Source organism: Diadema setosum, chromosome 8, assembly GCF_964275005.1.
Source record: "Diadema setosum chromosome 8, eeDiaSeto1, whole genome shotgun sequence".
Taxonomy (NCBI): Eukaryota; Metazoa; Echinodermata; class Echinoidea; order Diadematoida; family Diadematidae; genus Diadema; species Diadema setosum.
The window spans coordinates 15,766,962-15,794,512 of record NC_092692.1 but is presented as its reverse complement, the minus strand read 5'-3'; the positions used below and the strand labels follow the sequence as shown (position 1 = coordinate 15,794,512).

The 27,551-nt window shown below is 37.2% G+C and overlaps 1 protein-coding gene across 1 annotated transcript; it reads left to right on the top strand.

Annotated features, from left to right (window-relative positions):
• Positions 1-785: 785 nt before the first annotated feature.
• Positions 786-14,886, top strand: LOC140231907 (uncharacterized). The gene is made up of 13 exons (XM_072312059.1): positions 786-861; positions 1,781-1,955; positions 2,339-2,631; positions 3,634-3,770; positions 4,704-4,893; positions 5,497-5,613; positions 6,762-7,013; positions 7,769-7,844; positions 8,994-9,268; positions 10,243-10,346; positions 12,168-12,417; positions 13,472-13,666; positions 14,146-14,886. Exons 1-13 carry the CDS (start codon positions 786-788, stop codon positions 14,733-14,735), a joined length of 2,730 nt encoding a protein of 909 aa, XP_072168160.1. The 3' UTR covers positions 14,736-14,886.
• The last annotated feature ends 12,665 nt before the right edge of the window (positions 14,887-27,551 follow it).

Below are 27,551 nucleotides of genomic sequence, written 5' to 3'. Positions count from 1 at the left end.
CGACTCGCTCTGCGTGCCCCCGTATAGCGCGTTTACCCCACAAACCTGTTGGCCGGCGAGTGGTCCACTCGCCGGCCAACGGGTTTGTGGGGTAAACGCGCTATACGGGGGCACGCAGAGCGAGTCGCCTTGTTTAAAGGCTACGAAGACCCCTGATGTGGGGACAGAAAATTAGGCTCGTCCCACTAGATTGGTCGCTCCATCAGCGTTGAGAGACTATTGATCCAAAATGATGTAACTATGTAATGAAGAGTTAATCTTATCACGGTCCTTGAAACACTAACTTGTCGCTCAATATTGACATCTTGCGATTCATGTCTTGAACATGATCCCAACTCCCAAGTGTCATTCACCCTTTAAGATTAACATCTAGTCTCTTTTCAAGTACACCGATTGTTGACAGTTGTTAACCGCTTGGTCTGTGTTACAGAAGCTGCAGTTGTCATACATTTCTAATAATGATAATTTTATTTAGCAATTGATGATCAAAATAATAGTAAGGGTGTAAAAATGTTTTGTTTCTCTCTTTTTTTCATGTAAGTTCCAATTTGATGTACAAATATTTGCCTAATATTTATTGTACACTTGTTGAAATAAAAAAAAAAGATAAGCAAGGACTATTCAAAGGTTTTATTTTCGTGTCCGCTAATTTCAGGGCAATGAAGACGAAACGCGTCTATTTGTATATTTTCTTTGCTTTACGAGTAACTTTTGTTAATTGTGATCATACTCCTCATCTTATTTGATTTTTTTTCTTTCTTTTCTTGATACAATCCAGCGTCACCATGGAAACAAGATTACGATTAGGCATTCTTGTCTTTTTCTGCGCTCTACTGACTCCTACACTCTCACAGTGGCAAGGTATGCATCCCGAGATTTTCATTTTTTCAATTCAATCCAATTCAAATGAGATTTCATTTCCAATATCACATTTTTGTTGATACAATTTCAAGGGGAAAATACAATGTATAAACACTACTAGATATATACATATACATGTACATGTGAAACTAATGTTCAAAATAATTGTGTTATTGGGGAAAAAAAAGAGGCCCACTTAAAAGACAAGCTTGTAGAAATGTGGGCCACTCAGAAAATCAAACTCGCAATACAGAAAAAAGTACGATTAATATAAATAATATATTGATGACTACAGTAGACCCTGATAATAAGGTCATCTTAAGTCCTCAGAGTAAATGATAATAAAATGAAGATGATAATGATGACGTTTAAGGGAAAGACGTACGGCTGATCGAAATAATAGATCACATCGCATTCAATACAATTTTTTTTGTAAAATAAAAAGTCTAATGGGGAGGCAAAGCTGCTCTCACTTTTGGTGTAATACAATGATTTAACGATCGTCTCGTGTTATCCTTGGAGAGCTTTATTTGCTTGGAAAACTGGTTTGACTTCAGTGGGCTGAATCTTCTATAAACTTCTTTTGGGTTTGACAATCATTTCCTCAACTGTTATCAGCTTCTCATTAATATAGAAATGAGATTTTTCTTCCGAAGCAGCTAAAACAGCAACCCCCGAAAATGAGATTAAACGAAACAATAGATTGAACTTCGATTAACAGTTGCAAATCAACAGCCAAGTGCTACATTATTCTTCCCGTGAAAATACCGTAGATAAGCTCCCTATTAATATGAACGACAACAATGACTAAATCACCAGCGAAGACTGGATTGCATGAATTGATTTTAGTAAATGTTGCAACATAAATCCATTTGAAGAGACGTATTCATGTCAGTGTCACCGATACTGCTTGTTGCAGAGCGGGCTGATAAATGTGGTCGACAGGGCAACGGACCCAGTGCCGCGATCGTGGGCGGTGAGAAGGCCGAGGAATATGAATGGCCATGGCAGGCCGCCCTCTATCGTGGTGGGCGGAGAATATGTGGCGCTTCGGTGATCGACTACGAGTGGGCGATCACAGCCGCTCACTGTGTGTAAGTAGTATTAGCTCTAGCTTAGCTTGGGGAAAAATTGTACGGGATATGTGGACCCTTCATCAATATCATTGCTATAATTTTTTTAGTTCTATGACAACATAAAGGTTCTGGGTGATCACACTGCAGAAATGTTTTTTTTTTTTATTTTTTTTTAATCGAAATAAAAATTATCATCTCGTGAAAATTAATTGATTTTAAGTAGTATAGATATACTTGCTGTTTTCACATCCACAAACCGAGTGAAGAGTGTTACAGAATTTAAACATAAAGTGCAGCAAAAAGCTTGGAAAACTTGTGAAAAAAAACTTTAAAACGTCATCTACAGTTGTAACCAATTGTTTTAAATACGTTTTAAACATGGATAATTAATATTCTTCCAGTGACATCATATTCGAACCTGAGATCTTCGAGTTCAAGGTTGGCTCGACGAAGCTCTCCAGTAACTTGACAAGTCCGGTTCAAATGGTCCGGGCTACCGAGGTCTACGTCCATCCTCTGTACAGTGATTCGGGCTTCGATAACGACATCGCTCTCTTTAGAGTTGGGGACCACTTCAGTTTCCCGACCGACTACACAGTCAACTCCGTCTGCCTCCCGACGGCAGATATGGCCGATGACTTCGAGGCTGGGACAACAGCTGTGGTCACAGGATGGGGTGCTCTCGAACAAGGGGGTAAGGATGTGGTCATGTGCTCTTGAAAAGAGGTGGGGGGAGGGGCTTAGTCATAAAACACCTTTGACCATTTCAGGGGAGCGGGAAAGGTCTATGGAGGATTGTTTGCCTGGGGTTTGTTTAGTTTTGTTCTTTCGATCATCGGTCTAGATACTCTAGATTCTAGATACTCTAGATCTAGACCTTCGAGATTGCTTTTCACATTTTGTAGTTCGGAAAGAGGCTTTTTTTTTGTCATATATACGTTTGCCAGAGATAGATAGGTCAGTTAACTAACGTATTCAAAATTTATACGTGCATTGATTGATAACAAAAAGTCGTTCCTGATATCAAAATGTCATGCAACTTGCCTGTTGGGTACCCGGCATCGCAACAACTTATGTTCGCAAATTAGATTCGATGTAATGATATGAATATTAATGATGTTGTTGTTGTCGGTACCAAAAACCTGTTACCAGGTTCTTACAGGAAAAAGAAATATTGATGAACTTGAAATACGTTGAAAATGGCTGCTTTTAGTGAGGAAGATGAATAATGCATTTCCGTTCGAATAGCATCAACCAACAGCATAATATAAGATATTTATGAATGCATGACGGTCACGGCCACTATTTTGAAAATCAAACGTACAGTATGAATGTTACATCGTTAGAATCCAACCAACAAGTATTTTCTACTCTGTATATAACATACAATTGAACTTCTCTTGTATATCCATTGCAATGAACATTACCCATCTTAACATATTCAGTTATGTTACTGACTCGGGCAAGCCTATACAGAGAATAATTATGACTAGTAAAATTCTACACATCTTTGTCACAGAAATATGCATGAAGATTCAAATGCAATGTGTAAGTGGTCAATACAGTAAGAATAGTACACCACCCTGTGCCGTTGGTATTCGAAAATAGTGGAAGAGAGTACATGGAAAGCCGACTTCATGAAGCTTGAAATATCTACCTCCTTCTTGTCATTCGACTTCTTCGAATCGTCGGAAAGGTTCCACGCCGGACGAACTCTACGAAGTCGAAGTTCCCATCGTGGACCAGACCCAGTGTGACGAGTGGTACGACGGAGAGATCACGGACAATATGATTTGCGCTGGAGTCGAGCAGGGCGGAATTGATTCTTGTCAGGTACATCCTACTCTTGATATCTTAGTATTTATATACTGGATCTAAAAGGATTTGAGATTTGAAACGACTAATTGAGATAAGTCATTTTAATCTGACACAAGTGATGATGATTTGAGGAAGAAGATCATTTCTATTTTGTGTCGTCCCTACATCCGCAGTTTATTAAAGCATGTTTTCTTTGATATCCATTGATATATTGATTTTGGAATGGTCCTTCGTTTTTCTATTTTTGTAATCGGCAAGCTTTATCCTGATAACTTGATTTGTTTTGGCTTCGTCATGCATGCGGTTGATGCATTTCAAGTAGTAATAAGCTTTGGGATCCCAAAGATCAGATGCACTTTGAAATGATTTGGGCCTCCAGTAACCGTATTTCTTTTAATTTGAATTCTGCAGTGGAATCAAAACTTATCGAAAGTGTTCAATTCAGAATTGATAGGAAGAGTATGGGAAACCATTAAGAGGACCAGGCCTACCTTTAAGCAATCAGTGTCTTGGTGACACATTCCATTTCACATTGTTCTCCACAACCGTGCAGAAAGCTGACCGACACAGCAACAACTTATATTATGCACGTATGCCCTCTGCAATTCGGTAAGACTGAGGTGTTGTTTTTCCCCCAATGAGATTAAACTAATCAGGTGACTCGTTACCAGGTTCTTGACAAAAATCATACAAATAAACGAACAATCACATGAAGCAACAAGCCCAAAGCAAAGCAGAACATCCGAAGGCCTCCAACAACAAACAACAAACATCCTCCTCAAAAAAAAAAAAAAATGTATATATATATATATATAAAAAAAAAAAAAATATATATATATATATATATATATATATATATATATCGACAATTATGTAGCTATACTGAGTCACAATGGATCAAAACTACATCTAAAAAGCGATTCCTTTTGGCTACCCTTCGTATTACAGGGTGACAGCGGCGGTCCAATGGTGGCGCTGCGCAATGACAGTACGGGGCAGTACTACCTGATCGGGATTGTGAGCTGGGGATATGGCTGTGCGCAGCCCAACTATCCCGGGGTCTACACCCGGGTCACCCAATTCGAGGATTGGATAAGCCCGATATTCGACGGAGACGATGAAACCAACCCCACACGCTGTAAGTTGTCTTAGTTGTCATGTCCGATGGGTGACTCCATTCCGTATGAACATATGTGTGAATTATATATATCTATATCTATATATATATATATAGAGAGAGAGAGAGAGAGAGAGACAGACAGACAGAGAGACAGAGAGACAGAGATTGTGTATAGCACGAATTGACTGGCGTCAAAATAATGTTGCGATCTCGGAAATTATTTTCATTGAAGTATACTTTGGGTCCCACCTTTATTTATAGAAACTCATTGTTCGTGGATATCTCAGGCATTTCGTACCCGTTTCATCAAACAAACTTTGAATTCCTCTAAGAATTGTATGCTCTTTCATATTTGATGAGAAGTTTCTCGTTATCTTGCAAAAAGTTGGAAGCCTGAAGTCCCATCTCAACCAAAAATATGCGATTTCTTTAATTTCTGAATTCTTGCAACGGATCATCTCTATCTCGGCTGATGGACTTTCCGGCTAATATCGACATTGCATCGTTTCGAAAGATTTGTAGAAATAAGTTACGATAAAATGTTTTCTCAACTTACCTGATTCCATGGAATCTGATCTGACAACCACGCCCTTATCCCCCACCCCCTTTCTCATTTTGCAGTAAACGGCACGTGTGCTGAGGACCAGTTCTTGTGCAGAGGAGGGGAGTGCATCCCGAACTTGTATCGCTGCTCTGGATCCGGACAGTGTTACCACGACACTGACGAGGAATTTTGCAGTAAGACAACCTCTCACAAACATCCACAGAGACACCTGTGTGCAATCATTATCTCCTTGAATGCAGAAGCATAAGAGATATGATATATGTATAAGCTGCTGTCTCAGTGTTCTTTACATAATTATCATCATTGTCATTATTATCACAACAATGATGTGATTGTCATTGATGCATGTGCCATTGTCGTTGTCACCCTATATTGATAATCATAGCCAAAATAACGATCAAAATTTTTCATAGATTATTTAATAAAGTTATCATTGTTATCAGTGCTTTCATTTTTATTATTACCATTATCATTATTGTCATTATTATTATTATTATCATGATTATTGTTATTATTATTATTATTATTATTATTATTATTATTGTCATTATCACAATCATCGTTATTATAATTTTCATGATCATTATCGTTAATTATTATCATGTGTTGTAGTAGTATAGTAGTAGCAGAAGTGGAAGTAGTATAACAGCAGCAGCAGTAGCACTAAGATTAATATCTCCGACTTGGCATTTCAATGAAGTCATGATCCTCATAATTTTCATACTTTCTTTTTCGACCATTCTCTTCTCTCTTTGTCTATCTTTGTTTCTTTTAAATCTTCTCTTTTATATTTGCTTTCCCTCTCCTCCAAACAGATTATCTTAACTCTTCCTATCTCACCATCATATTTACAGTATATGTCCTTTTTTCTTCAATCTAAATCATATCACATTGTGAAGGTATACACGTTGATCACGAAAGAGTATGTGTATGTATGTGAAATCGTTAGGAGTTCAATATTTTGGTAAATAGTTACTTGCATACACCAAACTTTTACTATTCTATACAGATGATTCCCGTTTTTTTCAGAAGCAAAATCTCACGCTTCTATACGACAAATCCGATTTTTCTTTATGTCAAATGTTATGATGAAACATCTCATTTTTGACGTACAGATTCTCCCAATACTTAGAGTGGGTTAGATCTGTACAGTATCCCAAATCGTGAAGTGGCATGTAACATAAATATTCTATTACTCTTCATGTATTATCCACTTACACTTGACACCAAACTCGCAGTTATATCATTCTCCCTGTTTAGCGTTATCGACATATTATTCATTTGATTTGCATCTTTCTCCGTTTATTTGTCCCACACCAAGGTGGAACGCTGAAGATGTTCGACGTATTTTACTACGAGAGAATCGTTGGTGAAGACATCAGCAGGGAGGAGGTATTTCCCACGAAAGAGGACTGTGCAAATCGCTGCCTCGCCATTGGCTGCAGAGCATTTGACGTCACACCCCAAGGAGAAGACGGCTTCCTCTGCGCCTTTGCCATGGCAGATTACAGGACAACGCGGGAAGACAACGACGAAGATAGAACCTTCAACCATTTTGTCTTTCTCATCCAAGGTAATGATGCACCCTCCCCTTCATTAAGTGATCCGCGAGTATTCTCTCGGATCACCTACTGTATTTTTACGATCTCTTCTTTATTTCTCCCCAAATGATAGCCCTTCGACTATCAACTTCAAACTTTTGTCATTTATGTATCACGTCATAGAGACGACAGATCTAGTTTTTTTTTTTTTTTTTTGTAGTTGAATACTTTCATACCATCTCTTCTGCAACTGTTTATGTTTGTACATGATGTAAAAGATTAGAGATGCTTAAGGAGCATCCCTCTGTGTCTCAGAATTATTGACATGAGTGATAACAAGTGATGATTTTTGATGAAAGTTGTCATTATCAGGATTACCATTATTTGTATAAAAGCATAATCCATTTGACATGTCGTTCCTTTTATTATTAGCATCATTATAACTGCAATTAAATGTGAATGTATAAAAATGTATGAGAATCAAACTTAATCTGATCGCGGTCGTGAAAAAGGCATAACACATAAATCACTGACAGCGTTCAACATCGCACAATTTCAGTCCATATTATTGCAAGGTATATACAGGAAGACCGGAAAGCAACCTCAGCTTGGTATGCAGCTGACAACATGAGATGAAAACTCCGTTGCTATCATAATCTTGTGCTATGTGAAGGTAAAGAACGTAGACGTTATCGCATAACGCTTTATGGGGAAAGAGTAGAAGGGACGTAAATAATTGCAATAAAGGCCGTTTTCATTTTATCATTTTTATCCCCTCTCACTGCAGAGCCGAACGCCCAGTTCCGACAAGGGGCTGGTGTGATCTCCTCCCCGATGTTTATGCCCGGTGCCGATACCAGCCTGTAGGTCCTTTTCTTCGGTTATTTTTTTCCTATACTCAACATACCTCAGTATGGCTAAGACATATGAATCAAGTTATGACGTCATCAACCAAAAGTATATAGTAAAACCTTTGTATATTTTACGGTTGAACATATTGGAATAGTTGCTGCCACTGTTGCGACAAATTATTTACCCATGTGTAACGAGTACCGGTATGAGGTACACTATAAGGTCATGGAATATTGTAATCATCGTAACGCTACATCACTGTTACCCAATCCTTATAATTCATCTTCAAGGAAACCTCCAGGGCGACATTTCATAAAAGATGTTAGGATAGCAACTCTTTCAGGAATGACAACTTCCCATAGCAGCAGCCAATCAAGAAGCTGGATTCTTGTCAATACCATGACAATTGCCATCCCAACAAGAGTTGCTCTTATAATCATCAACTGTTTAGGAAATGGGGCCCAATGATTTTTAGACTTTTGCATTTAAACTTTTATAAATTGGTTGTGTACTAGGTACAACGTTTTGGAATTTGTGGTTATTGGGACAAGGAATAAGAACATTTTTTTTTTTCAAAATTCAGAATAAGTCACAATGAAGATGACAGCTTCACCTAAGAATGCATGATTGGCTGCTCAAGGAAGCCGAAAAAAAGAAGAGAGAATGCATAAATTCTAGTCTACACAGGTGAACTTGTTAAGCAAGTGTTATTGAGATGAAATTACATTGCTGCATTAATGGAATGTATGAGTCTCCTACATGTCCTATGTCATAATTATTCTTGTTAGAATAAGGTTTCGGTCTTTTTTTTAGAGTATTGGTTTATCTGCCCAAGGACACAATGGCCCGAATTCACGAAGGTGTTACAATCTTTGTCCACGGTTTAAACCATGGGAAAACCATACGAAATGTTCGTCGACGAAATAAATGGTCATTTCGTCGACGAAATGACTGATTTCGTAACGAAATAGGCCATGCGACACTTGGCGCCCCATACAAAACTACGGTCTTTGTCCATGGTTTAAACCATGGACAAAGATTGTACAGTGTACCACCTTCGTGGATTCGGGCGAAAAAAAGTCCACAAAACTGTACATTACACTATTTATTTATGTACTATACCTAATGTGAAATTAAATTATGACTTGTCTGGAATACAGAACACAATATAGCTGGACCATCAATGTCACCTTCGCGGGTCGAGACACTCTTCGATTCAAACTCCTCGCCGTAAACGGCTCCGCAAACTGCGAGGAGTTCGACCAGAACTTCGCCCTCCTCTCCGTCAGCAGCCCCACGACGGCGGAAATGACGTCGCTCTGCCTGAATGACGCGGCCATGGAAGTCGAGTTCAACATCAAAGACACGGTAGCCGTAGTCACCTTCATGACGTCGGACGCGACCGAGCACGGCTTTCTCCTCGACTACGAGTCATGTAAGTTTGCTACGACACTGATGGCGGCAACAGATATCACAAAAAGGATACCAGAGGACTATTATAAACAAGACGTACAGACAGAAGACCTTCTTCCTTGTCCATGTGAGAGCCGGGTCTAGGGCAATTACCCACTAGGCAATTACCCCGGACCCTTCCCCTGGTCCTAATCCTAATTCTAATCCTAATCCTGAACTTTATCCTAACCCTAACCCAAACTCCTAACCCTAACCCTAATCTTTACTCTAACCTTACCGCTAACCAGCATTTAACCAGGGGGTAATTGCCCTGATACGGTGAGAGCCATTAAATATTATTCAGAGGATATAACGGAACAAAACAAAACCAAAATCATGATGATTTTTTTTTGTTCAGAATAAACAAAACACCGTAGGTCTCATTTTGATGAAAATGAACATAGCGGAAACAGCAGTAGTTAGGTTGTATTGATTAAGTGTAGCATCTTGCGTTGACATGTCTCCACGTGGGCCTTAGTAACGGTAACACACAATATTATCACTGATTATTCAGAACATCATTCACAACATTATTCAATCCGTTACCTTCGGGATGTTGGATTTCCCAGATCTTCAGTGCTATGCAGATCTAATATCAGTAAGCCACGGCTTAGGAGAAGGTCATCCCATCCCCTCCTTCACCCACTGAAAAAAACCCCAACAACAACAACAAACAAAATACAAACAAACAAACAAAATGTGCACCGTGAAACAAGAATTACTGCAAGAGGAGAGAGAAAACTAAATGTATGTTATACCCATACGTTGCAGATGGATAAAGATAAAATGAAGTCTTTATCTCCGGGAAAAATTCTTTTTAGTGAAAATACAGCTTTATTTGACTCCATCGCTCTCTTTGTATTTTTACGGTAATCGATTGTAATCAATTAATTGACTCAATGGCTTTGAATTTTCAAATGTTTTTAGCTAGCTGGCATATTACATTTATATATATAGATTACGACTGTGACGAGACATACACCGTTGGTCCGGGCATAGTGACGTCACCAAACTACCCATCCAACTACCCTAACAGTGTGAGATGCAGCACACTCCTTCAGGTAAATCTCCTGAAGCTTTACGCACAGATATAATTTTTGATGACGCTCATTTAGAACGTGTATCTCCCATAAAATTTCATCGGTGTCATAGTGAACGATAAACTTTCATGGAGGCCTCATATTATTAAAATCAGTAAAATAATTTCGCGTAATATTGGTATTATTAACAGACTTAAATCTCATATCCCGTTGTCTTCCTTGTTGACGTTGTATTTTCCTTTAATATTATACCTTATCTTAATTACGGAATTTTAGCATGAGGCAGTGCCCATCAAACTTTATTAGATAAACCTTTGTTATCACAAAAAAGAAAGGCATTTCGTATTATTTGTGACGTTTCACCACGTTCCCATGCAGATCTATTATTTATTGAACATAAGATAAAAAAAAATAAAGATTTGTTTTTCTTTCAACTGGGTCAGTTTATGTTTAATTATACCGCAAATGCACTTCCAAGCATCTTTAATTTAATTATTCCACGAAATCAATCTTTTCATAATTATCCCACCAGGCGATCCAATGAGTTTCATTTACCTCTCCCTAGAACTTTATTGGCTCAGAATACACTTATATACAACGTCCCTCGATTTTGGAATTCTTTAAGCTGTGATATAAAAAAAATCTCGATCTTTGTGTTCGTCTAGGTGCAAGCTAAAATTCTTTTTGTTAAATTCCTACTGAGATATTCATTATTCAATAGCTAGCTGGTCTCTACAACCTAAGGGTTCATCGTCAATCATTGAATTCATCATTGTTTAAATTATTACATCATCTTATTTGAATAAACCTTGCTCAACTGCTTGTAGCCACCAGCTGTCCGAAGCACCTCAATTCCCTCTTTCGATCCCGATGTTCTGCGTGTGGGCTTTTCCTTTCTTTCCATTATTCTGTTGTGCTGTATTCCTTTCAATGTTATACCCTTCTGTCAAGTCGTGCATGTCGATGTGTTTCTCCTGTCTTGTTCCGTCCTGTCCTTGTAAACAAATATTTTCATAAGAATCCTTTGAGTGGTTCACAATATACAAGCATGCTTTTCAGTGGACCTCTGAATTCTTTTTTTCCCCCTCCAAACTTAACTTTTTATTTTGCCGGAATGCATGTATAATTTTCATTTGCGAACCATTATTTATCATGTAAAGTTGAATACCTTCAATTCAATTCAAACTTTATTTCATTTTTCGAAAAGAACATAAACATTTCACTTTCTTTGGTAACAGAGAATAAGGTTACATATAATCAAAACAAAGTAAGTTGAGACATGCCTATGTTACAATTCCTGATTTATTCTGTGTTATGTTTTGCTGGAAAAAAGAATGAAATAAATGAACAAACAAACAAATGTAGAGCTATATGCATATCTTACTCTCTCTCTCTCTCTCTCTCTCTCTCTCTCTCTCTATATATATATATATATATATAAATATATACGCACATTCCCCTATGACCCAATCATGTATGATAATTTTGTACACTCAAAGGTTTTACTTTCTCCAAGCAATCCAATTATGGTTATAAGACGGTTACATCAACATTATCATATAATAATGTTTATAAGCACCGTCATCATCATGATCATACTAAATGTAGACAATAGCAATAAAGATGAGCTCGGATATTAGTCTTCCATTTTGTCATATTTTGTGAGGCAAGAACAAAATCCACCTGGCGATACGATATGACGTGATTATATGATTTGTAGCCATAACGTATTGAGTAGCGCGCCTGATATATATGGAAGAATTTGACATTCTATGATAAACACTCACCTTTCTCTCGACTTGAATTTATTAATTCGTCTGTTTGTATCGTTCGTACCGCTAGGCTCCGGAAGGAGAGGTGGTCTTCCTCCGGTTCAACGAGATGGACATCGAGTATGAATCCTTGTGCCGATACGATAGGGTGGCGCTCTACAATGGTACGACCTCCGACGACCCCTTGCTCCGCTATTACTGCGGAACCAACGTGCCCTGGGGAACCTTTCAGTCCCCGACAAACAACCTCCTGGTCGTCTTTACCTCCGACAACATTATATCCGGAGGTGGTTTTAAGGCTACCTACGATTTTGGAATAGGTAAGACTTGGCTTACTTATGCGGGCAAGTGACCATTAGATTAATGTTTAATGTTAATGTTAATATTAATTTCTTTAAGTCTAAGTCTGTCCAGAATGGCTCTGATCACTTTATCATGATTATCAAAGTTTGCTTGAAGATGCTCTTCAGAATACATTATGTACCAGTACCATTAGTTGCAAACCCATATCATGGAACGATATAGTTACTTGCCGATTAACAACAGAAATTCTGACTTTTCCCTCAAGATGACGTCATTCCTTCTGTTGACAAAGATGTGGAGAAAAACAGTCTAACATCATTGATTTGTATGATTTAAGACTATAAGCACTGTACTGCTGTAGGTGGCTTGTCCGTCGACTATATTACATTCAATAATCCTTTCCCCCTCGCGCACACATATACAAACAAAAGCACATATTAATTTACGATATATATAAGTATATCTATACACACAGTTATATGTATTTGTGTTTGTACATGTCTATCATATTTGCATATTGTGAATGTATATCATATTTATATTCATATCTATTTTATTTATACTTATCTATTCATATGTCTGTGTGTGTTATTGGAGGGAGAACTATTCAATAGATTTGGACATCGCATAGAAATAATTTTTTTTGCTTTACCACCATGGCAGTATAGGCCGGGCCATGTCTGTTGAGTGCTTCCAATAATTGAACCATAACATGCACGATTCGTTGTAGTATTGACTGGAGATGAGGATTCAGCATATAACTTTTTGTGATGAGATACTTAGAAACCACTTTGTGAAATGTTCAAGAGCATACTATTCGAATAGCAAATCATAGTTTATTCGAGGAAAATCGGTTTTTCAAACGGCTGGATATCGCAGCCATTTCAGAACCAATTTTCATCAAATAAACTTTGAATTCCTCTTAGAATTACATGCTCTTTCATATTTCCTAAGAGGTTTCTCATTGTCTCACAAAAAAAGTTGGAAACCTAAAACCCCATCTCAACCAAAACTATACCATCTCTTTAACTTACTTCTACGTTCTGTGATTTCTTTGTATTCCCCAAACAGCCACTGAAGCAACACCCGATCCCGATATAGCGCAAATTGCTTCCCTGGAGGGCCAACTGTCCACGTACAAGTTTGGCATGGCCGGAGTGTGCGTTGCTGCAGCCTTGATAGCTATCGTCCTCTCGGCTTCCTTGTACACGGTGAACAAGCGCGATGCCGAGAATGCCGCCAAAGTAGCCAAGCTGGCGATTGTAGGTGAGAGTCGGCTGCTCCTTTAACGGAGGATGCACAAAAGCCCTTAATTTTTACTGGTGTTTGTGCATGACATCTACCCTGATTGTACCTCGTTATGGTGTCGTAGGGCATAGTTTGGAGAGTATTCGATTTTCGTCTTCCTGGTGTGAATGCCTGAAGACCGATATTGTTTTTGCTCACGGAGTCACGTGCTCGGTCCCCTCATTGGCATGCAGTTGATTGAAGATATGACATCGGGATTTTCTATAAACCTATCAGACCAAGTAATGATATATGTACTGTCAGGCATCGACAAAGTCTCCAGACCTATCAGTTACAAATTTTCACTTTATATTTAGCACACACTCTTTTACAACCAATGCGAGAGATGCGAGACACACGCTAATGACACAATGCCAATAATCCTTGGCGGATGTCTACCAAATCAGTCTTTGCAAATCAGTAATTGTTTCTCCATGTCTTATGACTTCTTCTTTCAGAAAACGGCAATGCCAAGCCTGGCTATAACAGGCTCGATTCGGTCCAGGACAATGATTACACGGACATCGGACGCGATGAGAAGAAACCAAACTTTGATAGCCAAGGCACTCAAGCTACGAAGACCATGATCGTTGCGGAAACAGGCGCAAACGCTGCTAAAAGTATTGACGAAGTCGATGCTGGTAAGGTAAACGAGGGCTTCGAACCAGATTACAGCACGGTAAATGATCGGGCTGAGGCAGCCGACGCGGTTGAGGCCGTGGCCGCGGCCATCGATGAAGTGGCCAGCGGCGTACAAGAAGTCGAGAGCGATGGGTCTGATTCAAACACCAAGGTCGTTGTCGTTGATGTGATCGCCACCCCAGATTCGGATAAAGAGCAGACTCTCAAGTCGAAATCCGATGACATGCAACCCCCTACAGCACCTGACGCAATGCCATCCCCTCCCCAAGCTGACGAAACGCTCCCGCCTCCCCCACCTGACGCAACGCCACCACCACCACCTGCTGACGCAACGCCACCACCACCTCCTCCGGCGGATGATGGGGACCAGGACGAGGAAGTGGCTTCTGGAAACACCAGTCTCTAAAGGAAGTGTTGTCATGGCGACCATAAAGACACTGTCGCTCCTACGGAGGGGCCAGCTCCATCTGCTATCCCTCTTTACTCTGAGCTCGTTACCATGGTTGCTCTTCGCGGCTGAAGACTTGCATCATTCTACTCTTCTAGTCTGAGAAATAACCAGCCGCTGGGCACACAATATAATGATGGGCATTGTTTCATTTTTGCCCATTTTATATCGTAAATAAACGGCATATCCAAACATCAAGACAGCGCACATCCAGCTGCAGGCAACTGCGAAAGAAAAAAAAAAGTGAAAGCGTGAGCCAGCTTCCAGCCAAGTTGTCACAATTCTTCCACTCAGGGAGGTGGCCTCCTTGTTCCAATCAAGAATGCAGTCTACGGACGACTAAGAACGTATCCTGTGATATCCCAACAATAAGGGGATATTGGACTATGAGTGCAGGTATACGGGGCAGAACATGAAATTTGGTTTTGCGTTTCTAAAGTTTTACCTGGAAGCAAACTTGTCCCTTAATTTTCTCCCTTCCCCCTATAAAAATAACAACAACAACAACATGACTAACACTATATTTTATTTTGTTCCCTCCTCAATATGCTTTCTTGGCATTATAAAACTATTATCATACAGTGTTAATGAGAGTAGAAGTCGGTAGTGTTGTATATAACCTCATTGTTTCGTCAGCCATTATATCTCGGCAAAAGTTTCCAAAATAAGTAATTTGGAAAACAATACACACACACAAAGTAAAAGAAAAATTAGTTTAAAAAATGGCTGCCAAATTATGTCATGTAATATACTGTACATACTAAACACTGACGTCATCTATTGACTTTGCCAAGCGTTTGTATGTTATCAGAAACTTGTAAGATGTGAGTTTTCTTCAAACTAAATAACTTGTACTTACCTCTGCTTTTTCTTGCTGCTGGTTACAACTGTTGCAATATTTACGGTATGATTTCGAAAATCGTCTCTAAAATAGAGAGACAACATGGCCCATATAAAGAGTTTGTAGTTATTTACGATAATCTATTTCCTTTCCTTTCCTCTTATGTCATTCCATTACTTCAGTACATTGCCCTGATTAAAGGTTCCTAGATGATAATTATCATCTATTTAGATAACCAGATAATATTTCAGTATGCTACTCTCATACGTCTGATCGATCAAAATTATTATGGTCAAGAGTAATATCTCTCGTGAAATCAACACCATAATGATAATCATCAAAATACCCATTATCAAAATAAGGAGTTTAAGAGTTATAGCGATGCTAGTGCTAATATTATGATGATGATGATGACGATAATGATGATGATGATGATGACGGCAATAACAACCACACTAATAGCACATAATGAGTGATCATTACAATAACACTAGAAGTGAAAAATAACACTAGAAGTGAAAGTCTTAAAAATAGGATGAAGAACCGGTTGTATGATAAACAGTTTTTATATTATTCATTATGATTCCTGGTTCCAATCTAATGAAAAGTCGGCCACAGTATGATTTATGTATGTGCCTTGATTATGTAATATCCGGGCACTTGAATCAATTTAAGCAGAAACAAAAACGGTTATCCTTATATTCTGACAATATATCTGTTGAACTGCCATGCACGGATTTCTAACATGGGATGGCATATCTGCGTTCTACTCGGGGCAGTGTTCACATATCTTAATATCATTTGTAACGCTTCATCTAATTCAAAACATATTTTGAACATTCACCCTTGCGCAAAATAGACCGATTTCAATTCGGTCATGCTATCCTGAGTCATACCAGTCCCTGGTATATATCCGAAGTACAGTATTATGTGTTACTGCGTTTGTCGTGGATGAAAGACTCTTGATCTTTCTTTGTAAACTTTAAACTAGTACAAACTGTACATAATGTATTTCGTATTTTCTTTTCCCCTCCTCTTTTTTTTTTTGCGAGCTAAGGTTCACTTAACTTCCTATACTAGAAAATGAGCTTCTCCTACAAGTACGACATAATTTATTTGATACAGATAGCTGTAAAAAAAAAAAACCACACACACACACACACACATACACACACACACACACACACACTTATTCACATTACTCTGCAAAGACATACAAATGTAGTTTAAAGAATGACTTAGTGACATTTGAATAAAGGGACATTGATGTATTCATAACTGTCCCCCTTGGATGTTCCAGGAAAAATATATGTGTTCGAACCCAGTATTCTAACTTTCTCTTGATCAATAAATGACGACTTAGTTAAGCATGTTAAATTGTATATGACCTACGGTTCAACTGTGAGTTTTACTTTTGGTATCAATGCAATATTGTCTTCCGCAGTTTTGTCAGAGGAAAGGTTTATAACATACTGACGTGCACTTTCATGAATTTATTCGATAGAGTTGTAAATATTCAATCATACATTGAGCTATCAGGCTCTTTCGTTTTCAACACTATTTCGGGATAATTATCTGTATATCTCACATAGCGGGCAAAAATCATTTCCCTTTGTTTAAAGAATATTCAGAGTTCTGGATTCAGTGAAAATCTCTGCGTTATGAAGACATAAATTTTGCAATGTATACTAGGAGAAATTTTATTGAGAGACTTTATTATCATGTTTGATGCTGATGTTTCAGCAAAAAGAATAAAAGTTATCCTTAAAATTCCACTCGTAGTCTACCTCCTTTTTCATTATTTGGCGTCTTAATAAGTTGGATCGTTTTTAATCTTCAGCCAGATTTCATCAGATGTTAAAAACGATATCATTGTTAGCTTAGTCATTGTGCCAGATTGTCACTGGGCTATACGTGTGATTGATTAGACTTTTAGATAAAAATCTAAACACACATACACACACACACACGCACGCACAAACACACACACACACACACTACATGTCAAAGGTAAAAAAGGGATTCAAATATAAAGAAATGCAGGTGTATCGATAATCGTCGTTGTCTGGCATTAAAAGAATAAATGCAATATTTTACATTTTGTAGACATATTTTGAGCATCCTCAAATTTTTAAGATGCTCAAAAGTCTACAAATGTAAAATACTGATCTTTGAGACTTTCTAAAGATTCGACATTTGTCGTTCATTCACATTGCTAAATAAGTGAAGTTGCAACATGGGAGAAGGGGGAGGTGGGGGACACATGCTAGCAGTCCCACGTCCCATTTGCGGACCAAATTTGGATGAACTTATAAGTGGGCTATAATAGACACCAGTCACCACAACCTATTGAGACGCCATGCCGCACTAACTATGCAATTTAACTGCTGCTTCTCCATCTACGTTTCACTTTTCATTCTATTTCATTTTTATTTTGTTTCAACACGGTAATAAAAGGAACTTGCTCAGCCAGTGGCTGTTATTATGGTTATTAGGCAAGCCCGTGCATACAATATGACAGAAAAACATAACACAGTAGATTCAGTGTACGAACCTAATTAAAACAATCACACAGAGAGAAATGTCTTATAATATTATGTATATGTATATGTATATATATATATATATATATATATATATATATATAGCATTGATAATGTCCCAATAGAGGAATGCATTATTTGCCTTGATTTTGAATGAAAATTAGAATTTTCAGGGGCCTCCCCTTTCGTCAGGGATGAAAGTGCTAATGATTTTCACAGTGATATTAACAGTGGGGTGTTAATATCACTGTGAAAATTCATCAAGGCAATTGGCATTTAATACATTATTGTGACATTATTATTGCTATTTCTACTGTACTGCCAATACGCGGAGCAATATATATATATATATATATACATATATAAATATACTTATTACAGACAACATGGAAGAAAATACAGAGATTGACATAAAACAACAATTTTACTTATCGCATAACGTGATATGAAACTTTTAATATACATATTAATAGATGTTAATCTCTGGCTGCTGCTATAAACAAAACATCAAATTATTAAAACTCATAATCTTGATATTATCTAGAATTACATTCCATCCTTTATATCCCATATACCATAAACTTCTGCGTTTGAAATTAGTTAAAAATGGTTGAAAACTCGGTAAATTTCTTATTTCTTTAACAATTTTGTTTGTTCTTCGGACAGTGAAGACAGTTAAACCGTGACTGCACAGATACTTTAAAATTCATATCTGTTGAACGGGTTGTCCGATTTTCCTCAAACTTTCACTGGTATATTCTATTAATATTGCTGCGTTCACTAAATACACATGTCTATGGAGGTGGACTTGTCCTACAGTAGTTTCGACAGCTGTCGAGGACTGTAATTTTATGTTTACTGTTGAAAGTATTTCTGACCACCGCCACTCTTGTTTCCGAAAACTTTCAAGTTAAACATGTTTAAGGTTTGTAGACCTTGACAATATTATTTCCGCTCAGACCAAGCTGGAATAAAATGATTTGTCAGAACCATTTAGCTTGGCGACAATGCAGACGGGATCTGGCGCGTGGATGACCACTAGTACAGTCTTGATGACGAAAAAAACAAACCAAAGGAAAACACACACACACACACACACACACAACAAAACAAAACAAAACAAACAAAACAAAAAAAAAGGTAAGTGCGACGAGAGTTGACTCTAGCACTGCCTAAACTCTGCTCGGGTCATTAGCAATTAGGGAGCTTACATTGGCGACGCGGACATTTAAACGACGATTTCGTCGGCCGTTCTCCTCCGTTTTCCCTTTTGTCTCGTGGTCGTAGTGCCACCAATTCCATTTCTGGTGAATTAATGACACAGCGCTATTAGGCGTTTTCACATCAGCCCGATGAAAATCCAAGCTCGAGATATTTTTCGCGATCCCAAATTAGCGCGCTATTTCATTTCCTATTCACATCAGCCCGAAGAGAATTAGCCCGAAATTTTTTTCGAGCTAATTCGACAGCTGAGCATGCGCAAACAGTGTCGGGTATACCAGTAGAGCGCGCGCTTTAAAAAAAAAAAAAACACCCGCGTGATCGCCATCACACCGCTAGGCATGATGGGATGCATCGCGCTAATTTCTTGAGGCGATTTCACATTATCAAATAGCGCGCTAGTTCGCAAATTATCCCGCTATTTCGAAAATTTCCCGAGTTGGACTCGAAAAATTTTCTCGATCAGAGCGATGAAATTAGCGCGCTAATTTGTATTCACATTATCAAATAGCGCGCTATTTCGTGATCGGGTTAATTTCCCCAAGTCAGAAAATTTTCGAAACATCGGACTGATGTGAAAACGCCTAATGATACTAGTGATATGCACAATGCCAATGGCACCCCTGTTGATATAAAGGTCCCAAATACGGCGTACTTTGCTGTATACCTGTTACGTTCACATGGATATGCCTGTTCCCAATGAATATAATCATTATGCCGAGTAACCGATACTTTGTTCATATGCATCTACTGGGAGCAATATTTGGCAGAAATTGATTCGGTATTCTCCTCTTTTTTTAATTTATGGAACAGCACCCCCATGGAATTTCTGTTATGTCGCTAACCTATTTATTTGGGAACAGCACCGCGGGAATTTTGTTTACGCCACAAACTTGGGAATTCATCAAAGGCCATATTTACCATTTTGCAGATGAAACAAAATTCAGCTTTAGTGCTTCAAAATGGTTCTAAAATGTGAGTTAGGGATAGAAACAGCTAATGTAAGAATGGTAATCAGTATAACCAATGTTAAGTACTGTTCTGCAAAATGTGAACAATAGTTATAATTCAATTGTTTTATGAATAAACCGTCTACAGTTATGGTTTACTGAGAAAAGTAGAGCTATCTCCTTATTGTTTAAGGCTTGTGGGGAGTGCTGTGGCATAGTGGATAAGACTCCCGACTCCCAATCGGTGGACCCGAGTTCGAATCCCGCCCAGTGCTTAATTACGTCCTTGGACAAGAAGTTTTTACCCACTATATCCCTCTCGACCCAGGTGTATAAATGGGTACCTGGCCACGATGGGGTAATAATAATGGCAGGGCCCTCTGGTAGAGCAGTGGTAACACTGAAGAGGCTACCCTGGATAAATAAGACATTATTATTATTATTATTATTATTATTATTATTATTATTATTATTATTATTATTATTATTATCATTATTATTATCATCATTATTATTGTTATTATTGCAAATATTTCATATGTAGGATGTTTTGTAATACAACTGACCTACACATATGCATCAAGTGTGATAACTCGAACATTTTTAAATCATTGCTCCCAATGGTAGACATTACCTTTAAAGGTAGGGGATACCTTTTACAGAACTCCCAAAATGCAGCAAAACATTAGATATGAACCTCAGGGGGCTTGTTTAGGCCACTGCTTAGAAATTTGGAAGTCAACAGTTATCTACAATTTGAATAATGCACAAAACTCAACTACTCAGTAGTTCTGTGTGTCAGCCACACTTAAGCCTTTTTGTTGCAGTTTTCTGTATTTTTTTTATCTATAAACACAAATCTAAAAGTATAAGAGCTGATGTAATAACATATAGAGTGTGTGGCAAGAATGTATATAGAAATGTTTGTAAGTTTTGATGAACTTTATTCACAAAATATACATGATGGACACACATGCAGTGCATGGGTCTGCAAAGGTAGCCTAGTAATGTACTGGAATTTACGGTGAGCCCCGAGAAAAATTCAATTCAAAATCTAACGGTCAATAAAAATGTACTAAATGTTACCTTCCACTTTCAATACTTAATGGGAGTTTCTAAAATGATACTCTCTTCAACATACCACTGTGTTTACACAACTCTTCATTAAGGCATGCAAATGGGATTCCCTACCTTTAAGGTCTACACCAAATTCCACTCCACCCACCTATTCTTTTGACCTGCTCTTCTTCCATTCTTCTCGGTGACACGAGATTATGTTTGATTTTAGCGTGCAGATATTTCACGGGAGCAATATTATTGTCGCAGGGGCAAATGTCAAGAAACCATTCTTCTCTCCCCATACAAACTTCGGGTGCTGTTCGTTATTCCGAAGGTTCGATATTCCGAAGGTTCGTTATTCCGAAGGTTCGTTAATCCGAAACACGCAAATTCCCTATACCTAGAGGTTCGTTAATCCGAAAATGAAAAAGGGTTTGTTAATCCGAACATTAATTTTGTGGCGTTATTCCGAAGGTTCGTTATTCCGAAGATTTGTTCATCAGAAAATGAAATTCGGAAAAACGAACCTTCGGAATAATGAATCTTCGGACTGAAGAGCCTTCGGAATAACGAACCTTCGGAATAACGAGCTGTAACCACAAACTTCATCCTATACTGCTCCTGTGACTGGTAACAAAATAGCAAAAACATCAGGAGCCCTGATGTTTTCACCAATCTTTTCTATGTCATGTATTTCTCTGTCAGTCACAGTAGACCAGTCATGTAATCTCCTTCGCTATACTTGTCTGTATACTCACTGCTCTAATTGTTAAGTGAATGTACTGTGTGAATGTATTGTGTAGTGTTTATCCTACTCTCCGTTCCTGCTGTATCATTATTCTTTTAGGTATTTTCTGTGATGTTCTTGTTTTGTCATGGGTCAATGAATTTCGACGTGGTCGTCAGTGTGTCGGCAGTGCTCAGCCAGCAACAGTAATGTCTGACAGTATACTTTCAACTTAGTTGTTCATTTACAAAACAATGAATGATTCCTGTAATTTCCCATTTACCGCCCCAGATGAATTCGTACACCTTGTTTACAATTCTGAAACACACGTGACTAATTTTGATGACCGTCTGTACAATGAATCAGTTGTAAAAGAGATGAACGCCAGTATTCCAAAAATGAAATTTGATTATGATGACAATGATTTTGCCAATCGGTTAAAATCTTCCCCGTATTTCACTCAGAGCGCGTAAAACACTTACAGTTACACTGATTTGTATAGGAAAGACGAAGTGTGTTTTCTTCATTTAAATGTCAGAAGCGTTCAAAGTAATTTCGCTGAGTTTAGCGAAATTACATCATATATCCAGAAATATACCATCATACAATATCCATTACAAATGGCACTGCATATTTTTTTTCTTTAGAATTGCGTATCCCTAAATGTCAAAACATAATTGCGGGTGTAATATATAGACCACCCCAATCGAATTTTTATGAATTCTATGAAATAACTCAGAATGTTGTTAAAGATACGTATAATCAAGTAAAGATTGTTTGAATATGGAGATATTAATTAACCTAATGGCATGGAATAGAAATAAGTCGGCACAAGAATTTTTAGATGTATTTTCGTCCTCATTTTAATTGCTTGTTGTAACAATGACTCCAAGAATAATCGATAAATCGATGACAGTTATTGATAATATCTTCACTAATTTACCTTTATCAGATATTAAAACCGGTATTGTAATATCTGACATTTTTTATCATCATCCAATTTGCTAATTTGTCGATACGACAGTCTTTTGGAAGTAATTGAAATTATCATGTTACTAAGTACAAATTCACAAATGATAATATCAGTATTCTGAAATACTTTAACTGATGTGGATTGGTCTCGGCATATTCTGGTGAAGACATAAAGTTGTCTTATGATATTATTACAAATTGAAGTCATTTATTGATAGTGTTATACCACGGACTAAACAAAAAAGACCACACCGTAAAGGTTCCCTGATCCCCTTTTATTGCGAGAACATTATCAAGATCTATAAACAGGAAAAATAAATGGTATTATAAGTATACATATTATACTGAATAAATCTAATATTGTTTTAACAAATAGATGTATTAATTATAAGAATATTTTAGCACCATTGTTGCGGACTGGAAAGAAACAATATTATGCTGATCAGTTAAGTTTTTATAAAGGTGATATGAAAAATACATGGAACGTGATTATCATGCTTTGAGTAAAAGTAAAAATCTACAGTAATATCACATCTTAAGTAATGCTAAAAGTAGGAGATAAGGATATGAGTGAGCCCAGTCAAATGATTTATTAATTAGTTATTTATTTTTTTTTTCTGAAAATGGTGAAATTTAGCCCGATCTATCGCCGCCTCTAGTAAACAGTTTCATTAGTTTTTCCAGGGTCGAAATCCAAGTTACATATATATTTTGTTCAAACCAACAAACTCCAGTGATATAATCAATATTGTAAATGATTTGCATAAAACTCGACGAAATACATCATTATCTTGTAAAGGATATCATTAATCAAATTGTTGAGCCTCTACTTTAAATTTTTAATTTGTCTTTAGCAGCTGGTAAGGTACCAAATGATTTGAAGCTGGCTAAAGTTATTCCTCTTTAAAAAGAAAAAAAAAATACTGAGCAATTGTAGACTGATTTCGTTTTTTACTTCTCTGTCTAAAGTTCTGAACAATTATACATAACAGGACTATCGATTTCTTTTTGAATAAACACAGGATTCAAAGCAATAAAAAGTTTGGTTTTCGTCAGAAACACAGCGCATCGCATGCTCTTCTGACATCAGTTGACCAGATTGCTAATTCAACATGTTCAATTATTTCATCTCTTCATGCTGTTGGAATCTTTCTGGACCTCAGAGTTTTCTCAATCAGTGTGGAACAAACATTATAGAAACATTCAAATGCTAATATCTTAAACTGTAAAACGATTTTTGACTGGAAGCCATGGTAAGCTTCTTAGAACCGGTAAAATTTGTTCATATTTCTTGATTTTGGAAACTACACGTGGGTTTTGGAAATCTCTGTATCTATTTGACCAGCAATCCACAAAACAATCCATTGCAAAAATCGAGATGGTACATGACGAAAGCATGAACTTAGACGTAATGCTGTGTGTTTGTCAATAAATTCTCGAATTATCCCAATTTTGTATAATGCGAATGAAGCGGAGCGACATTTTCACGACAGCAAGTTTTTTTCATGAGCAATTGATCATCAAAGATAACACCTACATTTCTACAAATACGTGCTGCATGAATTGTAGTCCCATCGAAATCATGAGACTGTATGGATGCTCCCCGAAAACGTGACGAGATGTGGAAAAATTCTGTTTTGGCAATGTTCAACTTAAGCCCATTGAATATCCACCATTCCTTTATCGTTCTAATACAGGATACAATCTATGGGATTATATTCATGACCACAGATTTCTTAAAAGCTAGATCCATCTCGGTGTCATCAGCATAAAACATATTTTACAACTTTCTAGTTTTTTAAAGTGATAATCTTCAATTCTAATATTAAAGGCATTATTTGCCATTATCGCAGATGAAACAAAAAACAGCTTTATCGCGTTAATATAGTTAAAAAATGTGAGTTAAGGATAAACACAACCAATGTGAAAGTGTTAATCAGTATAATCAATGTTAAGTACAGGTTGATATAGTTCAAAAATGTGAGTTAAGGATAGACACAACCAATGTGAAAAATGTTCAATGTTAAGTACAGGTAAATATACAAATTGTGAACAATAGAATAAACCATCTACAGTATGGTTAATTACTGAGAAAAAAACAGTGAAATCTCCTTATATTTTAGGCTTTATTGCGAAATTCTATATGGACGTTTCTTTCATACAACTGACGTACTCAAATGCATTAAATGTGATAACTCGACAATTTTTTTTAAATTTGTTGCCATTAGGTCAAAGATCGAAGGTCAGAGTGGTCATAAATGACATGAAATAAACTTAATTTCCCGATATTAAGAACGGAGTGTCAGATTTTCACCAAACTCACAGGATGTATTCATGATGAAGTAGTAGATAGGAAAGTAACAATTAAATTTTGAGATCTGAGGTCAAAGGTCATAGTGTTCAAAAGGACATGAAATAAAATAACATAATAATCAGATTTTCACCAGATGTGTTGCCTTTATGATTGTGTTGAAGATACCGACAATGAAATGACGATATATATTGGCGGGGTCGAACTGATCTCCTGGAGTGCTCCTCTAGTTTTGTTCTAGTTTGGATGTGGAAAATAAATGAAAATTAAATGAAAAATGAAATATGATCATTCGCAATTGCGTTATAATCATTATCATCACCGCCATCTCATTGTCATCACTATCATCAGTCTGTATTGATACAAGTCAGATAATTTCAAAATGTCTCTTTTACTTTTGCGCGCAGTATATCGAAATGTACGCATATCACTTGGAACTGCGCAAGCATATTAGAGTCCACACCAAGTTCAACGGGGTTGTAACATGACATTGTTCCAAATGTCTTTCTTACCATTGCGCGCAGTATTTCGAGATATACGCCGATCACTTCGGACTTCGTAAGCATATCAAAGTCCACACCAAGGTCAACAGTGTTGACCCCGCTCCCGACTTCGATACCACGGGCAGATGGACAGTGTCACTGACCTCCGTTGATTACAATAAAACGTGGAAGGACACTTTCGACGCGGTGTCTGTCTGTACCGGTCATCACTGCGAGCCAAACATCCCACACTTTGAAGGTATTTTTTATCTTTACCCGGTTTTAGCAACCGGTTCCATGACATGTGCCCTGCAGCAGCTGTTTCTATGAAATAGCTGAACGCTAAACCAAACGCTAAAGCAAACATAAATTCAACCTATACAAGCATAACCCTAAAACAAACTGAACTTAAAAACCCTATCACAACCCAAACCCCAAGCGTTTGGAGAAAATAAGACCACAGCAATTGTCGCAGGAGCAAAATAATGTCGTGTCACCTCATCAATCAGATCTAGCTAAAGAAATCATGTTATACATATATATGTATTATGTATATGATACAATATGATATAATATAATATGATATAATATGATATTAATATGATATAATATGATATAATATAATGTAATATAATATAATATAATATAATTCAATATAATATAATGTAATATAATATAATATAATATAATTCAATATAATATAATATAATATATTGCAACTGATTGACAAATTGCCCTACATCGTCGTAAATAAGCACTGAATTGATTATATATATAAATTATGTATATTATGTTTATAGGAGAACATAGAAATTCCTCTTGAATTCTATGATGCTGTTCATCAACAGTTTATTTTAAGTTTTCACATAATCTTGGCTTGTGTCAACTTGCAACTCAAACTGCCATCAAATTTTCACACTAGAAAAAAAATTAATTTCTTGTTTTCACTGCTTTTCAGCAGTGACTTTCCAGCGTTATGGGGTGATTGTGGTAATGTAGTATAATTCTGCGTATATGGGTATACCTGAATTTCATTTATTGCTCGTCCACAGCCGTATACATAGGAAATAAAGGATATTTGATGCAGAAGATTTGATTAATTTTACAAGAGACCTAAATCAAGCATTACTGTCGACGTTCTGTGCACGATTTCGGATTTTGGCGAAAAATTCACACTCTCATCCTGTCAATATGGTTAGTATCCAATTTCTAACCGATTCGGACTAGTCGGATTTTTTTTTTAATGCCTCCGCCACGAATTGTCGCCGGAGGAATTATGTTTTAGGGTTGTCTTCCGTCCGTCGGTCCGTAATCAATTTTGTGGACAGCATAACTAAAAAGCCATTGAAGGTATCCTAATGAAACTTGGCAGGTATATGTATGAGGGGGTGAATTTGTGCCTATCAACTTTTGGGTCCAGATGCTCAAATTCAAAGGTCAAAGGTCAAGGTTAAATGCTCAAAGTTTCACTATTCCCCCCATATCTATGCAATGCCTTGAAACTTAGTGCATACTTTTATTACCCAATTAAGATTCTCTAGTGAGCATTTCTGGTCATGAGGTCAAAGTTCAAAGGTCAAAGGTCAAGTGAAAATGTTTAAATTCATTTTTTCTCCATTTCTCACAAATGGTTTCAGGTATCTTCATGGAAGATAGTACATATGCATG